This window comes from Geospiza fortis, unplaced genomic scaffold (genome assembly GCF_000277835.1).
Source record: "Geospiza fortis unplaced genomic scaffold, GeoFor_1.0 scaffold396, whole genome shotgun sequence".
NCBI lineage: Eukaryota > Metazoa > Chordata > Aves > Passeriformes > Thraupidae > Geospiza > Geospiza fortis.
Window position 1 is genome coordinate 4,351,436 of NW_005054345.1, and position 20,527 is coordinate 4,371,962.

At 44.4% G+C, this 20,527-nt stretch overlaps 1 protein-coding gene across 9 annotated transcripts in view; it reads left to right on the plus strand.

Moving 5' to 3' along the window:
• The window catches only part of NFIA (nuclear factor I A), a 348,500-nt gene that overhangs the window by 101,641 nt on the left and 226,332 nt on the right, over positions 1 to 20,527 (plus strand). For all 9 annotated transcript variants that reach the window (XM_031058563.1, XM_005422969.2, XM_031058564.1 and 6 more), the window contains exon 2: positions 3,988 to 4,519. In XM_031058563.1, the coding sequence (XP_030914423.1) occupies positions 3,988 to 4,519 (532 nt within the window). The remainder of the gene's footprint in view (positions 1 to 3,987; positions 4,520 to 20,527) is intronic.

Here is a 20,527-nt window from a genome sequence, read left to right on the forward strand (position 1 = left end):
TTTTTTTAATTTATCAAAAGAAAAGCAGAAAGCCAGGCGTGTGCTTTGACTCCGTTAGGAAAATCTGGCATTCTTGCTGCACGTTTGGAAAAGTAATAGGAGGATTAGAGGCCTCCTGACAAACTCTTCCCTCCGAAGGATCAATTAGGTGATTCTGTCATTTTTCTATAGAAAAAAGGGGGCAAGCCCTGAGCTATTGCAAGTAATTTCTTATTTTATCGTTTCAAGAGCTTTTATTGATACAAGTTTTTGGAAGGATTTTTTTTCTTTTTCTTTTTCTTTTTTTTTTTTTTGTTCAACTTTTGGTTCAGATTTAAAGAGAAGCTCTTGAAAGTGGGTTAGAAAAGGAAAACAAACAAAAATGCTGGTTCTGAGCATATTTATCCAAGCCCTGGAACCAAAATGGCACAAGCATTTTGTGTCATCTGTCAGGAAAAATCCAAACATCGTTCCATTTACATATCTGCTGAGGAGCTAGGAAATAGTTGGGGAACATATGCACATCTCCTCATAGATTTACAAGCAAATGGAATTAGCAAGGGTCACTGTAGTTGGCTTAATTTCAAAAAGATCTGCAGAAATACATTGTTTCAAAGCCTCCTTTGCAGGATTACATTGTCGAAGGCGCCTTTGGGTTGGCGTTGGGGTTCTTTTGTCGTAGGGTTTTTGTTTTGTTTTGTTTTTTAACACCTTTTTGGAGAGCAGAGGAGAATTTTGGGATAAACAGTAGAGAACTGTGCAGCCCAAATTTTAGGTGCTGCTTAGAGACAGGCGGGCTCTTCTCGGAAGACCTGTATCCTCAAACTTCGGAGAGGAGTGCAATAAAGAAAACCCCTAACTTTTTATTATTGCTTTGCCAGCTTTCTGGTGTCTTTTATTTTTAGGTAACCCATCCAGCACTGAGGGGGGAAAGCAAACAGCTTTATCAAATACTTTCAGAGTTTCCCTTCAAGCTAACTTGTGGAAAGGGAAAGATCATTGCCTTTTCTACCAGTTCCTTAAAATCCTGCTATTTTGCAGCGAGGCTGCAGACAAGTTGCACATCTGTTAGCACACTTGCGCTGACACATTTCCAAAACTTTTTGGGTTTTTTGAGGGGGCTGTAGCGCCACTGAAATAAAAATTTGTATTGTGCAGAAGCTGCTCCCCCCCCGTGCCCGCGTCCAGCCCAGTTCTGTTTGATCAGTCCTGGCTGCTTTTATTTCCACTTGGACTTTGCTAATACCTCAGCGCCGAGATTGAGGCGGTGCGATTTTCCGGAGCAGTGTGTTTACCAAGACACTTTGAAAGTTGGTCTGTTTATGAGTCGTTAACCTTTTCTCCTCATACACCATTTTGAAAAGACACATTAGGGTGTAATAGGGACGTGCACACCTCGCGCCTGAGCAGCAGTGCTTCTCGTTTACTTCAGCCACAGACCCTGACTTTGCACCAAAAAGCATCTTGGTTTTTTTCCCCCCTCCCTTTAAAGTGGTTTAGTGTTTTTTTTTAAAGGTTTTCTTTTTGGGTGTTGTTTTTACCTCCCCTTTCAGGTTCACATCGTAGAAATCAGCTTTAGCGCAGGTTAAAGCAACTCTCTCTTGGATGTTATCCAACGCCGAGCCAAAAAAGTCCCGAGCACATGAGATCAGGCAGGACAAAGCGCTGCTTAAAGCAGAAAAGTTAAAATATTTCAGGATGTACCAAGACGTGTTTGGAAAGTAGGAAGGCTGGAAGCGCTGCCCTGGCTCGCTGTGGGCTGTCGAGCCTCTTTGCTCTGTGTACCTTCACAGATAAACTTCCACTTGACAAAAGGCCTTTTTTCCTTCACTCTCCCTGAGTGGGGAAAGGGAAGGACAGGAGGGATCAGGAGGGAGGGTTTATTATTTTTAATAGCTTGTAGAGACCTGTAGTTTTTATTTTATTTTATTTTTTTTCTTCTTTTTCCCCCCCTGCCTCTTCCCCCGTGAGAGCTGTGTCTGGTGGGTGAGAGCAGCTCCATGTGCTGGGATTGTGCCTCCTCTCACTTTTTGAATCTGCCGACTGCAAACTCGCAGCAATCTTTTTTTTTTTTTTTAAACTTTATTGAAATTTGAAACTATCATCTTTTCCCATAGAGGAGGGGGGGAAAAAAAAGAGGAATGTGCCAATCACTGGAGTGATTTATTTCATTTTACCTGCTTTTATTTTAATAATCATTCATAGTACTTTGATTGCTGCCGCTCTGCTCTAGTGAAATATATTGTGCTGCTAGGAAAGTTTTTAACAATCTGTGTTTAAAATAAAAAAAAATGCAATGGTGCTACCTACAGATTTAAGTATCTACAATTCTAGGCCACTCAGAATAAGTGCAATGAAAGCTTTTGGGAAGTCAGCAGAAGGTCTTGAATTATGACCGGATTTTGCTGATAGATATTTCTACTATTGATTTCTCAGTTTTTCATAATTTCTGAAAAGAACAATGCAAATTAAAATAAAGTGTTGAAAGGAAGTAAGATGTCTGTTTTAATAACCATATTTGCATGACCCACAATGATTTGAGTAGAAAATGTACTCCATGGGATAATTGAAGAAAAAAAAGTTAGTTTGCTAATCTGAAAAATCCCCGATGTTTCCTCGCACACGGGGTGGGTAGCGGGTGGCTTTTCCCATGCTGGGGAGAATGTTGCAGAGATTACTTTATTTTTCCCTCCTGGAGGGCCCAATCCTGAGAAAAGGAGGAACTGGGAGCAGGGACGTCCCCAGCACGCAGCGCTGGATCAGGCCCCATAGGCTGGATACATTTTTATGTGCAGCCTGGAGTTGGGTCATTCATTTATTCAGGGAAAAAACAAGAAGCATGGCCCCCATATATTATAATATGTTTTGATCTCTTTGGCTGATTTATGTAATACCTAGTGAGGAAGAAAAAAAAATTATTTTAAAAAGAAAAATCAAGGGGTCTTCTCGCCTTTTTTTAGTGTCAGCATAATTTTAATTGAGATTTTTCTTGTGCCAGGGGAGAGGGGTGATCTTTAACTCCTCGTTACACAAAGCAAACAGTGTCTCCGGATGGCCAAACTAACTTTCCGAGTAGGGCATTTCTTTTTAAATATCTGAAAATCTTGACACAATTAATAATTATTTGCGTATTTGCACAAGTTTTGCTACAGTTTTCTGTTACCACATTTTTCAATTTTTCCTGTTTTTTTGGGGATTTTTTTTTTAATTTTATAGGAAGGCTCAGAGTTTGACTTTCCCTAATATGCCCAGATAGCAAGTTTTTTGGGGATTTTTTTTTTGCTAAATATAAACAAAAATATTTAAAAAAAGATAAATTGCCAGGCTTGCTTTTTCTAGGGTTTTAGTGTTGGTTATGATTGCGCTCGCGGGATAAATCGACCGCGATACTTGCCGCTCCTTTCACTGTTTAGGAACCAGAGTGAAAACCACCCTTCATTGTAATTGTATATACAGCTATAGTGGCATTTTACTATTCTGCCGGCTGCTATTTCCAAATATATCTTCGGGAAAGTTTTACTATACTTTAGACTTCCCCATACAAACATTGATTGGCATCCAAATGTTTAGGATTTGCCAAATTGGCGGGCAAACGCTGGCTACACCGCAAGCAGCGGGGTCAGGGAGAGAGCAAAGGGAGATATGCGCTCTGCAAGTGGACTTGCAAAGGAGTTTTTGGATTTTAACTCATTCTGCCCTTTTTTTTTAAAAAAAAAAAAAAACGGTTTGGGGACTGGGGAAAGGGCGCCAGCATTGCACCATCTCCATCTGGGCGCTTGGTTGAAGTTGGACCCTGTTTTTGGGGGGCGGGAGTAGAGGTTTTGGGTCGGCGCGAAAGGGAAGCGGGAATGCGGTGCTGGTGGGTTGAGAGTCCATCAGCGAGGTGTCCCACGGCCCTTAAAATTTATCAGCACCCTCCAAATCTCACCAACCCGCAAAAGCCCTCTTTTTGAAAGCTCTTTCTTGATGGTTTCAGTGACATCAACCCTTCTCTGTAACTTTTTTCAGGATGAATTTCATCCCTTCATCGAAGCACTTCTGCCTCACGTCCGAGCGTTTGCGTACACATGGTTCAACCTGCAAGCCCGAAAAAGAAAATACTTCAAAAAACATGAAAAACGCATGTCAAAAGAGGAAGAGAGAGCCGTGAAGGACGAACTGCTAAGTGAAAAACCCGAGGTAAAGCAAAAATGGGCATCCAGACTTCTGGCAAAGCTCCGGAAAGATATCAGGCCTGAATTTCGGGAGGATTTTGTTCTCACAGTCACAGGAAAAAAGCCTCCGTGTTGCGTTCTTTCCAATCCAGACCAGAAGGGCAAGATGAGAAGAATTGACTGCCTTCGCCAGGCAGATAAGGTCTGGAGGTTGGACCTTGTTATGGTGATTTTATTTAAAGGTATTCCGCTCGAAAGTACTGATGGCGAGCGCCTTGTAAAGTCCCCACAGTGCTCTAACCCCGGGCTGTGCGTACAGCCCCACCATATAGGAGTTTCTGTTAAGGAACTCGATTTATATTTGGCATACTTTGTGCACGCAGCAGGTAAGTGCCTTTCTCTACCACCTTCTCCAACTTTTCGGTTATCTCCGTGCCGGGTGCCGTGCCCGTGCGGCGGCTGCATGAGCTGGGGAGGGAGCTGGGGATGCCGGTTATCGCTCTCCCGGGGTGGCGAGGAGGGTGCCAAAACTCCCCCCCTCACTTTTTGTTTTTAAGGTACAGCCACATAAAAGTGGCTCTTGTTTTCCGCGGTTAACAGCATTTCGGGCATTCTTCACAGGTGTTACCCTAAATGTTGTCCTAGGAGGGCTTGCAGGCGGACGCGGCTTCCTTTAGCCTAATTTTGGGGGAAAGCAGATAGATTTTAATTTAATTTTTTTTTTAAATAAAGTTTGCAAATGTTATGCACAAAGTTGTCCAGGAGGTGCCTTAGGCCTGTGGGTCAGGAGTACCAGGTATCCTCGCCCCACAGGGATTAGATGGGGAACATAAACCCTGCAGGATTGGAGGGAAAAGAGAAGACAGTTCCTTGATAGCAAACCTAGTCATCAGGTCTGAGTGGGCATGAAACAAACCTCTGGGTAACCCTAGGGGGAAAAGGAGACATTTAACCCCCTCAAAAGATCACAATTTATACACCTAAAAGCTAAACAGGTCTTGGAAAAAATTCCTGATTTGACAATATTGTGCTTATCAGGAGGGGCTGAGATGTTTTAACGTGTGATGAAAATCTTGGGATGCCAGACTCCAACACAAAGTATGCTCTGCCTGTGGCATGACTCGGCGTGCTCAGAGGATGTGTAGTATGTTGACTGGGTAAAATAAAATGCTATTGTAGTTCTCCTGAGTGATTGTAGCGCAGAAAAATATATGTGTGTGAAGTGCAGTGCCCCGAGTTTCATGTGAGGGATGCGTGGGTCACCCAGCGTATCCGGACTTGTGAGCTGAGGAGCTGGACTGGCTGGAAAAACAGAGGAGCAGGGGAGAGAGGAATCATATTAGTAGAAACCACTTCTGTATAAATATTTATCGGTAAGAAAACCAAGCAAATTACAGCCCAGGGAGCCTGCATTTCCCATGCCAACTTCTTTCAGAGGGTCTTGCAGAAAGTTTTGGCTTCCCCAAAGTTTTTCTGTGCTGAGTCCCTGCCATGGTTGTTGTGTTAGGCAATGTCGCCGCTGGGATTTTACAGATATGATCCCTGTTCGGAAACAACTTTTGAGTATCCTCATGGTATTTCCTACAGATAAGCTGCGGCATTTACTTTGCACTTCGGTGTGAGGTGGTAAATCATACTGTACATTTATGGTGAAAGGGAAGTAGGCAAATATTGAGGAAAATTATTTATTTACTCTGCGCTTTATTATGGCCACTGTGAAGGAAGCGTTATGGATAAATGGCTAACTGAAGGGAGCTTGGGGCTGGGGCATTTCAGGTCACCTCCTATTCCATCACCAACCCCAAGGGGACCATGGACTCGCATCCCTTTTGTCTGCCTCAGTTTCCTCCTCCGCATGTTGGAGTGTGTTGACAAATTTAAAATGCTTTGATATCTAAATAGAAGCTATAAATGTCTATTTACTGATCTACAGCACACAGGTTTTTATTATTTGGATTTATATATAGTGTGATGCGGTAAATACTGATCCATATTGTATTTCCCAGGCCCTCTGTGGAGTGCACAAATCGTTGATAGAAACCAACGGTCTTGGCGCAGCTTGCACGTAGGGTCGCAGAAATGTAGGATGGGGAGAAAAGGACCAAACCCAGGGGTGGGAGTATTTCGGGGATCTTCAAGGGATCTCTCCTGTTATAACAGTCAGGCAATAGACGTTATGAAAGTTCAATATTGCGATTAGGGATATACCATCTTATCAGCACGCTGGTGGCAAATAGTAGCCTTGATAGCGAACTGTTATTTATTTCTGCCGTTGTCATCAACAGGCAGCGATCATACCGATTGTCCTTCAGATTCAGTGTTTGCCGCAGAAAGTCGGCGCGAGCCCTTGGCGCGGTTTTTGGGGTTAGATTTGGGGATTTGTGTGAGCAGCCGCGCGCCCGTGCAGAGCGCACTGCGCCGTGTTTTTGGCCGTTGTTTGCTGATTGCACGCATTGCATTGTGCTCTCGATGCAGGAGTGTGTGCTGGCATATTCCTGCTAAACCTCAGCGGGGAGGGGGACAAGATGTTTTTTGGGAGGTGGCACAGCATGGTCGCTGACTATGTGGCTTCACAGAGGTGTACCAAAAGCCTTGCGTAGAGCTACCTCTTTTTCTTCCCCCCTTTTTTCCCGTTTTTTTCCCCCCTCCGATGTATCCCGGCAGTCTTTGTTACACCTGAACATTGGCCAAGTTGACAGCCATTGGTTCCCGCAGACCCGCAGTAATGGCAGCTTGTGCCGGGTGCGCAACAGGAAAATTACAAAAGAAAAAAATATTAAGGGTCCTTTGTCTCCAACTCCATCAGACCTCGCTCCCCAAATGTATGGACCACGTATTTATAAGGAGGAAGTCACCAGCGCAAATATTAGGTAGGCTGGTCAACTTACATATAGCGGATTTGACAAGCATCTGCTATAGTACAGAAGATTTGTAAACACTAAACAATGTTTTTACCTCCTTAAAAGTTTTGAGAAGTTGCCAGTATTGGCAGGAGGCACAGACTCCGAAACGTGCTTGAAGATACGTGCCAAAACCATTGTGACCTTTTCACCCATAGTGCTCGCTTCTCTTTTTCTTGTGGGTTTTTTTTTCCCCCCACTTTTCGTCTTCTTTTCTTGGGGGGAGTATTCTGTTCCAAGATGCCCTTATTTGAGATGACTTCGGCAGCAAGATGTCCCTTTCCTTCTAAACATGTAGGATAATTATTGCTTTGAATCCACGCTTTTCCTTCAGTAGGCACTATCATCTGTAAGGGAACACATGTGCACAGATTTAAATAGTGCTTCTTACAAAGCTACTGAAATCAATTATTCTCTTTAAGAACTGGCTAGAAAGAGAAAACAAAAATATGCAAATAGGCAAACTACATGTAATTTTCATTAAAAGGATAAAAAAAAAGAAATTAAAAAAAAAAGGAAGATCGGTGCTTTGTGAATTAGAGGTTGACCAAAAAATGTATTGAAATCTAGAGTATTGCTCTCAGTTTGCAGTTTCTAATCTGCTTAACTAAAAGCAGGCGGCGTTTTCATACCCTGAACTTGGGTTTGCTTTTTAGTTTTCACTTATTCTGCTCTTGTATCAAATGACAAGTTGGAAACCATTGTGGCAAACCGTTTTCTTTGTGGGAGTCGAACAGTAAAGCTAATTTATGACCGGTCCTTTACCAGATGATCTGTATCAGAATCTACAATATACTAGGCACGTGGCAAGGTCACAATTTAAGTTGTTAAGGTCACAACCTTAGCCACCAGGCATTTGACCTTTTAGATAAAGTTAACCTTTGTTCATTAGTAGGCACTCAACCGAGAACTTTCTGGAGTTTTTTACTGCTTTGGAGTTCCTCCTGCTAATGTGGTCAGATTGGAGAATAGAATTGCAATAGAAGTAGTTAAATTTTCTGAGAGGTCACAGTTTTTAGAGACTTCTCCAGTGGCCGAAGCGGGATGGTGGGCCAGGAGGCGATGCTGCAATGCCCGGTTTATTTTTTTGGCCGGCCATCGTTACACGCTTTGGGCGAGAGTTAAATTCGCGAGGTATTTGTGGCAGAGAAAATCTTTTAATCCTTCAGAAGGACATTTAAAAATCCCAAATTTCAGAAAAAATCTGGAGCTAGGTTTTATTTATGTAAGCTCATTTTTCTGTTAGCGTTTAGACTCGAAGGCAGCGAAGGTGCCAGAACTCACCCTTATTTTTGTGACTGAAAATTTACTTGACTTCTAGATGTGCTCTGTGGCTAATTGCTGGGCAGTGGTATATAGCACATGACCTTGACCTTTAAGCTCGACCCATTTTATGTTCCCGTCAACGGACTTAAAATATTCTCCTTGGACGACCATAAAGAGGCATCGATGGGAATAACCCAAAGATGGGTTAATGCAGAAGCCCTCCCGTACCCGTGGAGGTTTCGGGGGGTCCGAGAGGTACCCAAGGCTTTGCGCTGTAATCTTTTAGTACAATTGGTATTGATTGTTGCTGCATTAATCCTGTTAATAGCCGCAGCCGGGCCGGGTGTCGCAGGGGTGGCAGAGGTGTCCTGACAATGCCGTACGTCACTGAAAGAGCTGTCGAAGCGCCTTGAACTCCTGATCGCTGCTCTGCTAAAGTGGAGCGTTCGACGGTGGAAACTATTGCTGGCTCATACAGAAACACACACCATATTGTTTACTTAATTATGCCACAGCGAAGGCTCATTTTTAATTATTTAGCTGACTTTCTCGCTCTGCTCTGATACCACATTTATTATTTAATTTGAAATCAAAAGGGCTTGCGCTCCTGTTAGTTTTTGATGCGTTTTACTTTTGTTTTGGCTACGTTATTGTCATTCCATCGTACGGTAATCCAGATAGCCGTGATATGCAGATTGGCCAGATGGTCATGTTAACAGATTGAGAACCTACTTCCCACTGCTAAAGAGCAGGTGTAAGATCAGTGGGCTTTTTTTTTTCCTTCTTCTTCTTTCCTCCCAAGTTTCAACCAAAATGCTCTTTAGACAGATCATAATGGTAGCTAAAAAGGGGCACTTTTCAAATGGTGTTTGTTCTGTGGAGATAATGCGTAATGTATATGTCCTTTTTATGCCTATCTGAAGACTTTTAAAGCATCCGTGACATTCCTTCCACCTATAATGCTTTGAAAAACCTAATTCCAGCTCATGGCTGTTCCAGTCTATATCCAAAACAGTCCTTAAAGTTTTTTTCTGCAGACAGATTGCATTTACTCTTACCAAAAAAACACTTCAGGCAGCTTCGCAGCAGGTATCTCACATGTGTTCCCTGCACAGGGCTCCCAATGCATGCCCAGGAGAACCTGAGCAGATCCACGGTCAGCTGAGATTTTAGTGTTTGTGGGCTGATAGAGTTGTTTTTCTGCTCCATTATTTTTTGCCAAAGTGAGACATCTGTAGCTTTAAAGAAAAAAAGTGACACTAAGACATCTCACAGTATTTCTGCCCTCAAGGAATAAAGGGAGGAGGCAGATTTTGTGTTGTTTTAGCATTACAAAAAGTACCCAGAAAAAGTCAGTGATGGGAGCCTGGGTCTTTATCTCAGTCAGGAGAGGTGAGGAGAGGACAGCCACAGCTCCTCAACACCCCAAATTTCATGCACCCACCTATCGTGGGCACGCATGAGACACGGCGACCTACACACCCCGTGTGGCACAGAGAGATATCCCCACCTTTGGATGATCTCCTCTTTGGGGGGCAGGACTGGCTGCTCCCTCCAGCCACGAGCAGGGTGGGAGCTGACAGAAGCAGGATTTAGGTGGGACAACTGCTCTCCCTGTGCGGGTGTAACTGAGCCGGTGAGTATCCGTGATAATTCAGATACTAACTGGTGCGGCACTCGGGACGGCCTGCTCTATCACGAACCCCTGGCAGGAGTTCAGTCGTGTGGTTTAGCTTTTCCCTTTCTCCCTCGCTGCAGCCACGAGCAGGGTGGGAGCTGACAGAAGCAGGATTTAGGTGGGACAACTGCTCTCCCTGTGCGGGTGTAACTGAGCCGGTGAGTATCCGTGATAATTCAGATACTAACTGGTGCGGCACTCGGGACGGCCTGCTCTATCACGAACCCCTGGCAGGAGTTCAGTCGTGTGGTTTAGCTTTTCCCTTTCTCCAACAACAACAACAGCAACAACAAATAAACACGGGATAAAGGCGTATTTCATATGCCCAGGATGTTTTCCAGGTGATGGGTTTGCACAGTATAAGGGTGTGTTATTTCCATGTCTCCTTGCTTCGAGGTGCAGAAGCAGGAGAAGCCTGTGAGTGGTAAGAAAGTTGCCCAATGCTTCTGGCTTTTCTACAAGCAACTGCACTTTTATATTTCCCTTCTTTTCCACCCAATGATGAATAGCATTAATTTAGATCTATTTAAGGCGAGTGTGGGAGAAACCACAATCTTTGTTGTGGTCACTGCTGTACACAGCGGGGCTGAATGTTTCTGTTGGTTGAGGCCTCAAAGCTGAATCTGGAGAACCCAAAACATCGTGTCAGCTTTTCAAACCCTTCAAAGAGACAGTGGAATCCTAATTGTTCATAAAACCCACTATTTATTATTACAATTATGTATTTTCTCCCCATTTACATGTAAAGGAAAGGGCATCCCTTGCTTTCTGTGCCCTGAGCTTCTTCACGGCTTCTCCTCCTCCTCCCCCTGATGCTTCTGGTTTAGGCACTGGTGAGGTTTTTACAATCAGCAAACAAATTCCAACCCACTGCTGCAAAACGCAACCCCTCCCCAAAAGCCTGCACTTTTCTACACATGTGGGACCCTCCAGGCCTCGGGGACTGTCCCTGGCAAAATGAATTTGGGGCATCCTCACTGGGAGCCATGGATCTGGCTCTGCCCCTGCTCCTCTCCTCACAGGCAAGGGCTGGAGCTGATGATTAAATTACAGGCTGTAAATTCGGGGGAAATTATTTTAGCCTCCTAACAGCAGCCGACCCGGACATTTCCGTATGTTGGTGAGGGCTTGTGGTAGATAAGCCTTGTTGGTGGACTAAAATTCATTTCAATCGCTTTGGTTTCCCCATTCATGTGGTGCAACCACATCTCTGGTTGTTGTTAATTCTCTCCTGCATTATGGGAGCCGCCAAAAACTGTGACTGAAATCAACACCTGGGTCGTGGGGCAGTTTTATCCCAGCAAGTTCATCTGGGGCTTGCAGCATTTTATCCCAAATTGCAAGGGCAGCATCTGGACAAACCCATCACTGCATTGTGATTAATTTCAAAGAGAAAACAGAGTATTTATATATATGAAGTGTTTCTAGCTACCGTCGCCCCGTGTCCTTACCCCAGGGGTGGATGTAAGACCCCTGAGCTCAACCCTGTGCGTGGCACCATCGTGGCTCGGGATGTTGGAGCAGGATGTGGCACGTAGAGCGGGTGGATTTGGGCTGGATTCGTAGCCGCTGCCTGTAAAACACACGAGGGCCTCCATTTTGTGTGCCAGGCTCTCACGTGCGAGTCAAAATGGAGAGCGGCGCGGTTGAGTTCGGCCTAGAGCGAAGCGTGTGGGCTCGTGTGGCCTGCCATCCCGGTGCCACCACAGTGCACCCAGACCCACGGAGAGACCCAGGCAGGGTGTCCTGGGCTTGTACATCCATTGGCTCCTCCTGAAGGGTGTTGATCTCCATTAATATCCACCCTCCCAGTCCGAGTGCTGTCCCGGTGTCACAGCGCAAAGACCCCGGGGAGTCATTCCTCCTTCCTGTGGGTATCGGCACCTCAGTGCCATTAGATCAGTGAGATAAAATCAAGACGGGTTTAATGACAAGCTCTTCTGAAAGTTTCCTGGACTTTATTGTTCATAACTTGGACCTGAGTCGGGTTATTTACACATGAGGATTAAAAAGCTGCAAACAACTGTGTGATTTTTAGGGGCTGAAAGTAATTAGCATATGTGGGTAGGAGGATACACGGCCTGTCTGCGTTCCTTTAAAATATAAATCACAGTTATTTAATTATGCTTGGAGAGGGCAGATTTAAGGATATACTGCAAAATGCATTACCTATTATACCAACACGATAATCTTATTAACCTTGCTTTCTACTTTTTAATTTTATTGTGCACCCTGTACAACTCTTATGATATCAAAAATAATTACTTGGAGAATACATGATGTCAGAGGTCCAATATGACATTTATCTTCACAGTGAGGAGACGGCTCCCTTGTGCATTGCATCGCAGCTCGGGAGGCACTCAGCATGTCCACACCGGGGGGAAGGAGGCAGGGATGGGTGTCATCAGCTGCTCTTTAATGCACACAAGTGTGTTTGCAGATTTGTGTTGTAACCGAGGGATGGCTTGACCAAACTTGAGGCAATTGAGCATCCTCAAGCCTCCTAAATTATGTTTTGCTTGCTCATGCCATACAACTCCCGTAGGTGAGCCAATATTTCAGGGCGGCTCCATTTATTCAGCCCCAATCCCAATTGGATCTCCTATTAAACCCTAAATTCTCCATCCCATGCCTCATTTTTTTGGTTTTTTTTTTTTTTTTTCTTTTCAAATCCATCTCTCCTAATGTTTAAGATGTGTTGATATTTCCCCCTTTATTTTAGGAGGGAATGGGTGAGGGTGGGGGGAAACAAATGCCATAATAATATCCCTTTTCAGAAGAATATAGTTTAATTTTGTGTGTGCGTGCAGCAGCTGCCATTGGCAAGCTGTCGTCTTTGTTGCCATGGGCTTTTTTTTTTGGCATGCGTGCCAGAACATGATTGGATGTTTCAGCATGTTCATGTTTTGGGGTAAGATATATCTGTAGTAAAGCAAAAAATTACCGTGGGGTTGGTAGGTATCCAAAGTGGGGTTATTTGGCCAGGTGAACAGGCTGTGCTGGTGAGTGCAGTACCTGGTGGTTGTTTGGTCAATGAGAGAAAACTTGCTGGTGCTCTGGGTTCTTGGACGATATAAGAAGGTGGTTTAAAAGCATCACAGAAGGGTGTATCACTGAGGTCTCCTCCAGCAGGACACCCTCAGGGTGCAGTGGGAAGCCCCTGGTGTTACCTGGGGGCACTGCTCAGTGGGCTTCTCCTTCCCATCTCACCTGGTGCATGGGGAGGTTGTGTCCATCCCCAGCTCTTGCTGTGACTATGGGGAGCTGGATGGTGGCGCAGAGAGGTGCTCAGAGGGGTGGAACACACCTTCCACAGGTGTAAAACCATCATGGCATCCACCCATGAGAGCTGCAGGTGACAGCATATCCTCCCGACCTGCCACCATGTCACCAAGCCCTGGCCACAGAGAGGTAGCCAGTGTTGTTTCTGCTCCTTGGTTTAATCCATTTGTCATGTCCGTGACATGCCCACAGCATCAGTTTCTAAACAAACTCTAAACCTGTTCTGCACTCTCCTCTGTGCTGTGCATCTCTCCTCTCATCTCAGCCACTGTCACCCCACTTTCAGTACAGTTGGACTCAGTGTTCTTAAAGATTTTTTCCAACCCGAACAATTCCATCATTCTAAGTAGCACATAATGGAAAAGCAAGAGTGCTCTTCAGCCTGGGAAATCCACCATGCATAGATTGTTAGGTTGCAAAATGCATTTACAAACTCGTGAGGAGTATTTCATAGGGAGGCATCTCCTTACAGCTAAACTCTGGAAAGCCCCTGGCAAGGGGAAAGTTTTCGGCTCTGTGCACAGTCTGCCAAAGGCTTCAGGAGAAACAAGGGGTGAAGAACTAAATGAAAAGTGTTGGGACAGCCTCTTTCATGCTGTGTTTTTCTGCATCTACCACTTTAATCTTGTGCATGAGGGACAGATAATGAGCTGCCTGAGCTTTGTAATAAACATGGGGTCTGGGTAAATCACCATTTTTGTGTCTAAAATACCTTGTAATGCACTGAACGAACAGGGATGCACTCCTGTAAAGGTATCAAAAGACAAGTTAGATACTTGCTACATTTATTGTCAAGATAAACACTCACTTTGAAGATTTTAAAGCAAAAATACATTGTCAAACAGATTTGATCCTAAGGGTATTCACTTGAAATTTGTCTGATCTTTTTGCCCAATAAGGTTTTAATTTGATGTAGAACAAAACGGCCAAATCCCCGAGTGATGGTGGAAACATAGGGTAAAATTTAAATTTAATTCAGGTTTGCTTGTTTTTGTTTTTTCCTTTTGAGGCCAAGTAGTTTCAAGTAAATCAGAAGAATGAATTCTTTGTATTGGGATGCTTTTCTCAAGCCCAGCTATTGTTGGGATGCTTTTAGGGAGGATAGCCACTGCAATGCTTTTATTGTTTGGTGATGAGGACTTTTCCTGATGCCACAAGGACTTCATTAAAAATAGCCAGCAAACCTGTTTATGTTCGGGTTTTGTGTTAAAAGGAGAAAAGTAGTTGTTGATTATCTAAAAAGCAAGCCCTGCATAATTTCATGTGAAAGTTTCACAAGCAGTTTGCCTGGCTGGGGCAGCACCAGCCTCGGTAGCAGCCAAACCCTTGCGGCGGGCGGAGGTTGGGTATTTCTGGAAAAGTTGGGAAAAACACACAGCAATCAGTTGAGAGTGGGATTTTTGTGGTCAGGATATGTTTTTTTTTCTTTTTCTTAGAGAAGGATATCACCTTCAACAGTTCTGATTTAGATTCTTCCCGGGCAGATGCCTTTACAAACACCCAGCCACGGAGCCCAGGGCTGTTTGGGGGTGCACACTTGTGTCTCAGAAGTGCATCTTCAAGGTGTCTGTTCTTTCTAACATAGATATATGAACGTGATTTCTAGGCAAAATAATGTGTTCAACTCCTACTTTAAACATGGACATTGTTTCTTTTTCAGTCAAAAGCTGGAGGGCAAAATCATGGTGAGAACTGAGCGGACCAGTTGTTTTCCATGTGCGTGGTCTTTAGTAATAAGCTCTCCCCTAGAAGAGTGAGGTGTGTCTCGCAGTGAGCAGCCCCAGGGTGTGAAGCTCTGTCTGGGGGATGAGGATGGTATAAGCAGTGTCCCTGTCCCATCTCAGAGCTGGGTTATCTGCTGTGGTCCTGTACGGTGCAGAGGGAGGGACTGTTTGTGTGCTTCTATCTCCCTGCAGCCTGCTGAAGTTCGCTGTGGACATGGCCCTGGACAAAAGCAAATATAGAGAGTTTTCATTCCTGAATGTCCTGTTGGTAGGGTGGGTTTCCATGAGATGGATCACTGTGGAATTGTTGCTTTTGTCCCCATTCCTGGCTGGATCTCTTCCCAGTTTTGCCTTTTGCAAGCGGCTTTGTTTGCCCAGGCTTGGGGCTGAGTTACCTTGGCTGCACGGCGCCTTCATCATGAGTTTTTGCAGTTCTTCCCAGTTTGGGGCTCTGGCAGGTCTGGGGTGGCTGAAAGGAAGTCAGGAGCACCCATGATGCACAGTCAGGATACACAGGGCATTTGGAAAGAGTTAAATGAGTCAGAGTTTGAAAAGAGAATGGGACACTTCTGTCCACACAGTTCCAAAATACAGGGCAGCAATGTCTTGGAGCTGATAAATGGACTTAGAAAGACTCAAAATACTTTCTCTGGTTGCAGAAGCAGTATTTAATATTAATAATATTTCCTCATTAAAAAGGGTGAGGGATTTCTCAGGCAGTCTTGCTCATGTGCGTGGGTTTTTTTAACAAGTGTTGTCTACCTTAGCAACTTCTCCAGGGAACTTTCCAGCTCTGTGCTGGGGCTACTGGCGTGGTTCGAGGATGGGTCAGTGGCCATGGAAGCTTTTAACATTTTAATTGCCTTCCTCCACTGATTGTGACGATGACCTGTTTGTTTGGCTTATATCTCTTTTTCATATTTTTTTAAAAAAGGGCGGAAAAAAAGAAAACAAAGGAAGTACAGTGCTGTGCACAGAACAGTTATTAAAAACAGTTGGGAAGCATATAAAAGGTACTGTTTGTGTGAGAAACGGGACAGCTGTGATGGTCTATTGGGAAAGTGTGTACAGATGGTGGTAGGGAGGGGAATGATGACTACATGGCTGATAAATGAAATACAAAAAGCATTAAATTGGTGATCTTCTTAAAGAGTACACTTTTGGTGAGCATTTTTGGTGCATCATTAGGGCTCTTTGTCTGCCTCTTATTTCGCCAGGAAGTGCGACTATCGCCGCACATTTGTGCCTCTGATTTTGTTTACAAATAAGGAGCCTGTTTAATAAATCACATACCATGGAATTATTAAAGAAGATAATTAACCATAAAGACCTGACAATACCACAAATGCAGTTGGGCTCAAATTAGTGCGGTAACACGTGAGATTTCCTGAGCCTAAACAGATTTCTTTGTTTTGCAAGAAGTGGGACCGACGGCGCGAGCCTGGTTCAGGGACGGAGGTTTTGGCATTTCGAAACCATGGAAGGCAAAGCACTTGACATTTTGCCTTTATTTTATGTTATCTTACAATCCCAAAGGTGTTGGCACCCAGCGATGAGTGCCCAGCCGTGGTATCTGGGAGTTCCCAGGTTCCCAGGGGATGCAGGGACTCTCTTTTGGAGTAGGCAATAAAGGGAAGAGGGATAGAGGAAGAGTTTGAGGTAAAATTTTTCCCTGTAGTTCTTAGGAGAGAGATCATCGTCTTCCCATCCTTAGAGCTTTATCCCATCCCTTATGGAGCTGGTTTATCAAGGCCTGATGGACATTAAGGCAATATCTCTATTTCTGCACACTGCTGCAGAGATGGTCACTCAAATGCTGCAAACCTCGGCATGGAGAGTTTTTAAACTAATGGGCAAAATAATCCCCCTCCTCCCAGCATCTCGTCCAGTTTCCAGCTGAAATAATTCCCGGTTTCCCTTCGCCTTCCCTCTCACCCACCCGTTGCTTCGTGTTCCTGCTCATTGTTTCTGGGTGCCATCAACAGATGAAAGCATTTTCCTTAATAATAAATAGTCTTTGGTAACGCCGTGCTTTCCATGACCCAGACGGGTGTCCGGCCGCCCCATGAGCCCCGGCCGTGTCATTGTCCCTCCCTCAGGGGACACAGAGCAGCGGCAACCTCAGATCCCTGTCTCGGGTGCTTGAAGTGCCGCAAAAAGGGAGTTCACCAAACCTCCGTAACCAGAACCAGCTCACATGGAATTTTTCCAATTTTTATCGTTGATTGCAGGTTTATTGATGGTCTGAATTTTCTTGATTTACAAACCTTCCAAAACTTCAACATGCCACTTCGGGGATTATTTCTTCTCCTGACACAGTATCACAAACTCCTCTTGTTACCGGATTTGATGAACGACGTTTCACTGTGCTGCCTTTTGGGCCAAGCCAATATTCTTCTGCATTTTCTTGAAATGTAGAAAAAAGGAAAGATTTTAAAAAGGTTTAATGTGAAGAAAATGTATGACAACTTGATAGATTGCTTGGGACTTCAGTGTAGTAATTGTATAAAGTAGGTTGCAATTTTTTTTTTACAGATGCAATATATTAAAAAGAACAATAGACAAAGAGACGTAAAGCACAGGGATGGAGAGACCATCTTGGCCAACCTCTGCAAATTTGTTCCAAATTTCAGTTATTCAATATCAGAAAAACATGTTCATTGCAGTAACACTGTACGTTTTCTTGGCTGCTCGAATCTTGAGTCATTTAAGGGGTTTTTTGTACACCTTGACGTAAATACACTTCATCTCTTTTACCAAGAACACACTCTGTTACTTTTGCAGGACACACTGGAGGGATGATTTAGAAATATCCAGGCACGTATTAAATGCCTGGATTTAGAGGTGATTCCTTCCAATAAATGTGTTATTTTTTATCAGTGAGAATGCATGGTCTCCTAGAGCTTCACTAAGTAGACAATCCAAGAGGTCTCCTTAGAGCTGCCCTGGTGGGTACCCAGAGGCAACAGAAACAAGTAGCTGTTCAAGATGCTGCTGTGGTGCCTCTTGGTGATACTAGTCCAAGTTTATTAGTCTTGGCCTTGCAACCTCATCAGCTGCAGATGCAAACAAGAAATGTGGAGGTATCTCTCCTTCTTTGCCACAGTGCAGAATGTGTACTGCACAAGGTCTCTGCTTAACCCCCCAACAGAAAGCCAGATTTCTCTGCCATCTTGCACAGGAGTGGTTTAACCCACCATCCCTAAGAGCAGAATTAGGCTCTGAGCTGTTGGGACTGGATTCTGGATCTCCTCTCTCCAGAGCCTCATCAGATCAGCCGAGTGCAGAATCCACCCCCTTTTATTCAGCTGCTATTTCAGTCTCTCCTTTGGGATGTAGCCACGATGAGAGGGCAGTGACAAAATATCTGGGGTCCCTGGATACTGCCCAGACTTTGAAAGAAAAGGTTAATTTTTCCTGAAGCAGTGATTTGTGTCTTTGGTTAGTTACTAATTTTGCACTCACTAAAATAATTCTCTAATAATCAGAGTTGACGGGAGAGCCCAGCTACATTGTATGGCTGTGATTTACAACTTGTGTTTCCAAACTTTTCTATTTTTCTTTTGCTGTAGGGGTCTTGGTCTTGCTCAGCACAGATGACCCTCAGCTCCGTTTGAGATCAGGTAGTGCCCAGCCCCAGACTGGGGAGAGTGATTCTACTCCCCTCAGCAGACTACAGGAAGGCAACTATTAAGAATAGAAAGCTATTAAGCAGTCAGGTTTTTATTATGCTTTAGTGTTTTGTTTAAGTCTGTTCTTAATTGGTTGATTAATGTAAGCTAAGTCCTTTTCTCCCCCACCATCTCTACAGATGGCAAATGGTAGGTCCCAACTGTCATTGTGCGCAAAAAAGGTTATGGTTCAAAGTCAGAGATCCAGAGATACCACGATAATCAATCATAGGAACTTGTCTCGCTGTGCCCAGCCAGGCAAAAGTTAGGCTTGGTAGGAACATTCCCTCCAAACTCATCTGGAGGAATTGCTTTGCACTTTTATTTTGGGAGGGGGACAAGTTACTGCAAAGTTCTCGCGGCTGGATCCGGGGAGTTTCAATAAATCCCGGCAGAGCCGCGGCGCCAGTGCGCGTGGCCGGGGCTTTTCTTCTCCTCGGCATCCTTCTCCTTGGCAGGGGCTCTGTGGAAGCAGGAGGTGCAGCCCGTGAACCTCGCTGCTAAAAAATGAGTCCAGCAGAAATAAGACCAGGATGTCTGCTTCAGAGAATTGCCTTCAAATACATATCTTTGAAACGTTTTTCTTTTTTTAATCTAAGAGGATGATTTATTAAGGCTAACTTCCTTCTCAGGATGAAGCATAGAATTATGTTTCTGGTATCGATCTCTAAAGAGGATTTGCATTTTATTCATACTATAAAAGTGCTTTTAATGGAGACATCGCAGTAATTGAATTTATACTGTGTGTAACTATCGAAGTATCTTTTTAATTATTTTATGTTATGTAATACAATAACTAAATCTAAAGCCTGTGAAAGGGGATGGCTGTACTCTGTCCTTAAGAGTAACATATATAGCTTTTAATATTCTAACGGTGGAATGCAGTTAAGGACATTCTTTATTTGAGGGGAAAAAAAGAGGGGGGGGAGAGAGAGAGGGAGAGGAGAAAGATTTCATTACATTCAGCACAGTATGAGACTAAGTCAAAGTAGTTTTGCTAATTAAATTCAATTGCTATCCATTAGACCAATGGAATGAGATGAATCTACCATATAGCTGACACAGCACAGGTATGCAATTTGGCTAAATGGCCATTCCGGAGCTGCAGCATGCCTTCCTGCGCTCGCTCGCGTTTCCAGGCTCACCATTCCCGCGCGGAGCGGAGCCGAGCAGCCCCGACGCCTCTCGGGGAGCACGGCCACGTGTTGGGATACGCAGGCCCAGCGCCCGAGCGCTCGCTGCCGAGCACTTCAGCATGTGCTGGAGCGAGCTCATAAAGTCCAAAGGCGATGGGGAGATGGGTGGAGGGTTTTGTTCTGGGTTCATTCGTGGATATTTTCCTTTTCTTTCCCTCCTTGTGTTGCATAGAGCCCTCCAGCAGCTGCTGAGAGAGCAAGTCTGAGTTACCAAAATGAAAGGCAGTGAGCAGGGTATGTGTGCCAGCGTTTTGGCAAGTTGTACTACTTGGGGAGATCTTGTATGTCAGACAGAGAAGTCTCCTACCCCAGTGAAATGACAAGAATACCTCTCAAGCATTGGCGGAGGCAAAATTTTGACAGCCAGCAAGGCTGTGATGCTGCTGAGTGCACAGATTTACACTTCCTGCCAAGATTAAAACGGGCTAAACCCAAAAAGGGTATTAAGGATTGTCACTTTAGGAAGAAATAACAGCTTAGTGTAACGTGTGGAGGCGATCGGCCTTCCAGTAGTTTTATTTCCTGAGATCGTGCAAGCTCACGTGTAATGGTTGGTGTCATTGGGCCAGGACTGGCAGGACACAAAAATAAAAAATAAACTCATAAGACAACTGGGATGAAGAATTTTCCATCTCCTCTGCTTGGATACTGACGCTCAAGTTCCAGCTTTGCCTCTC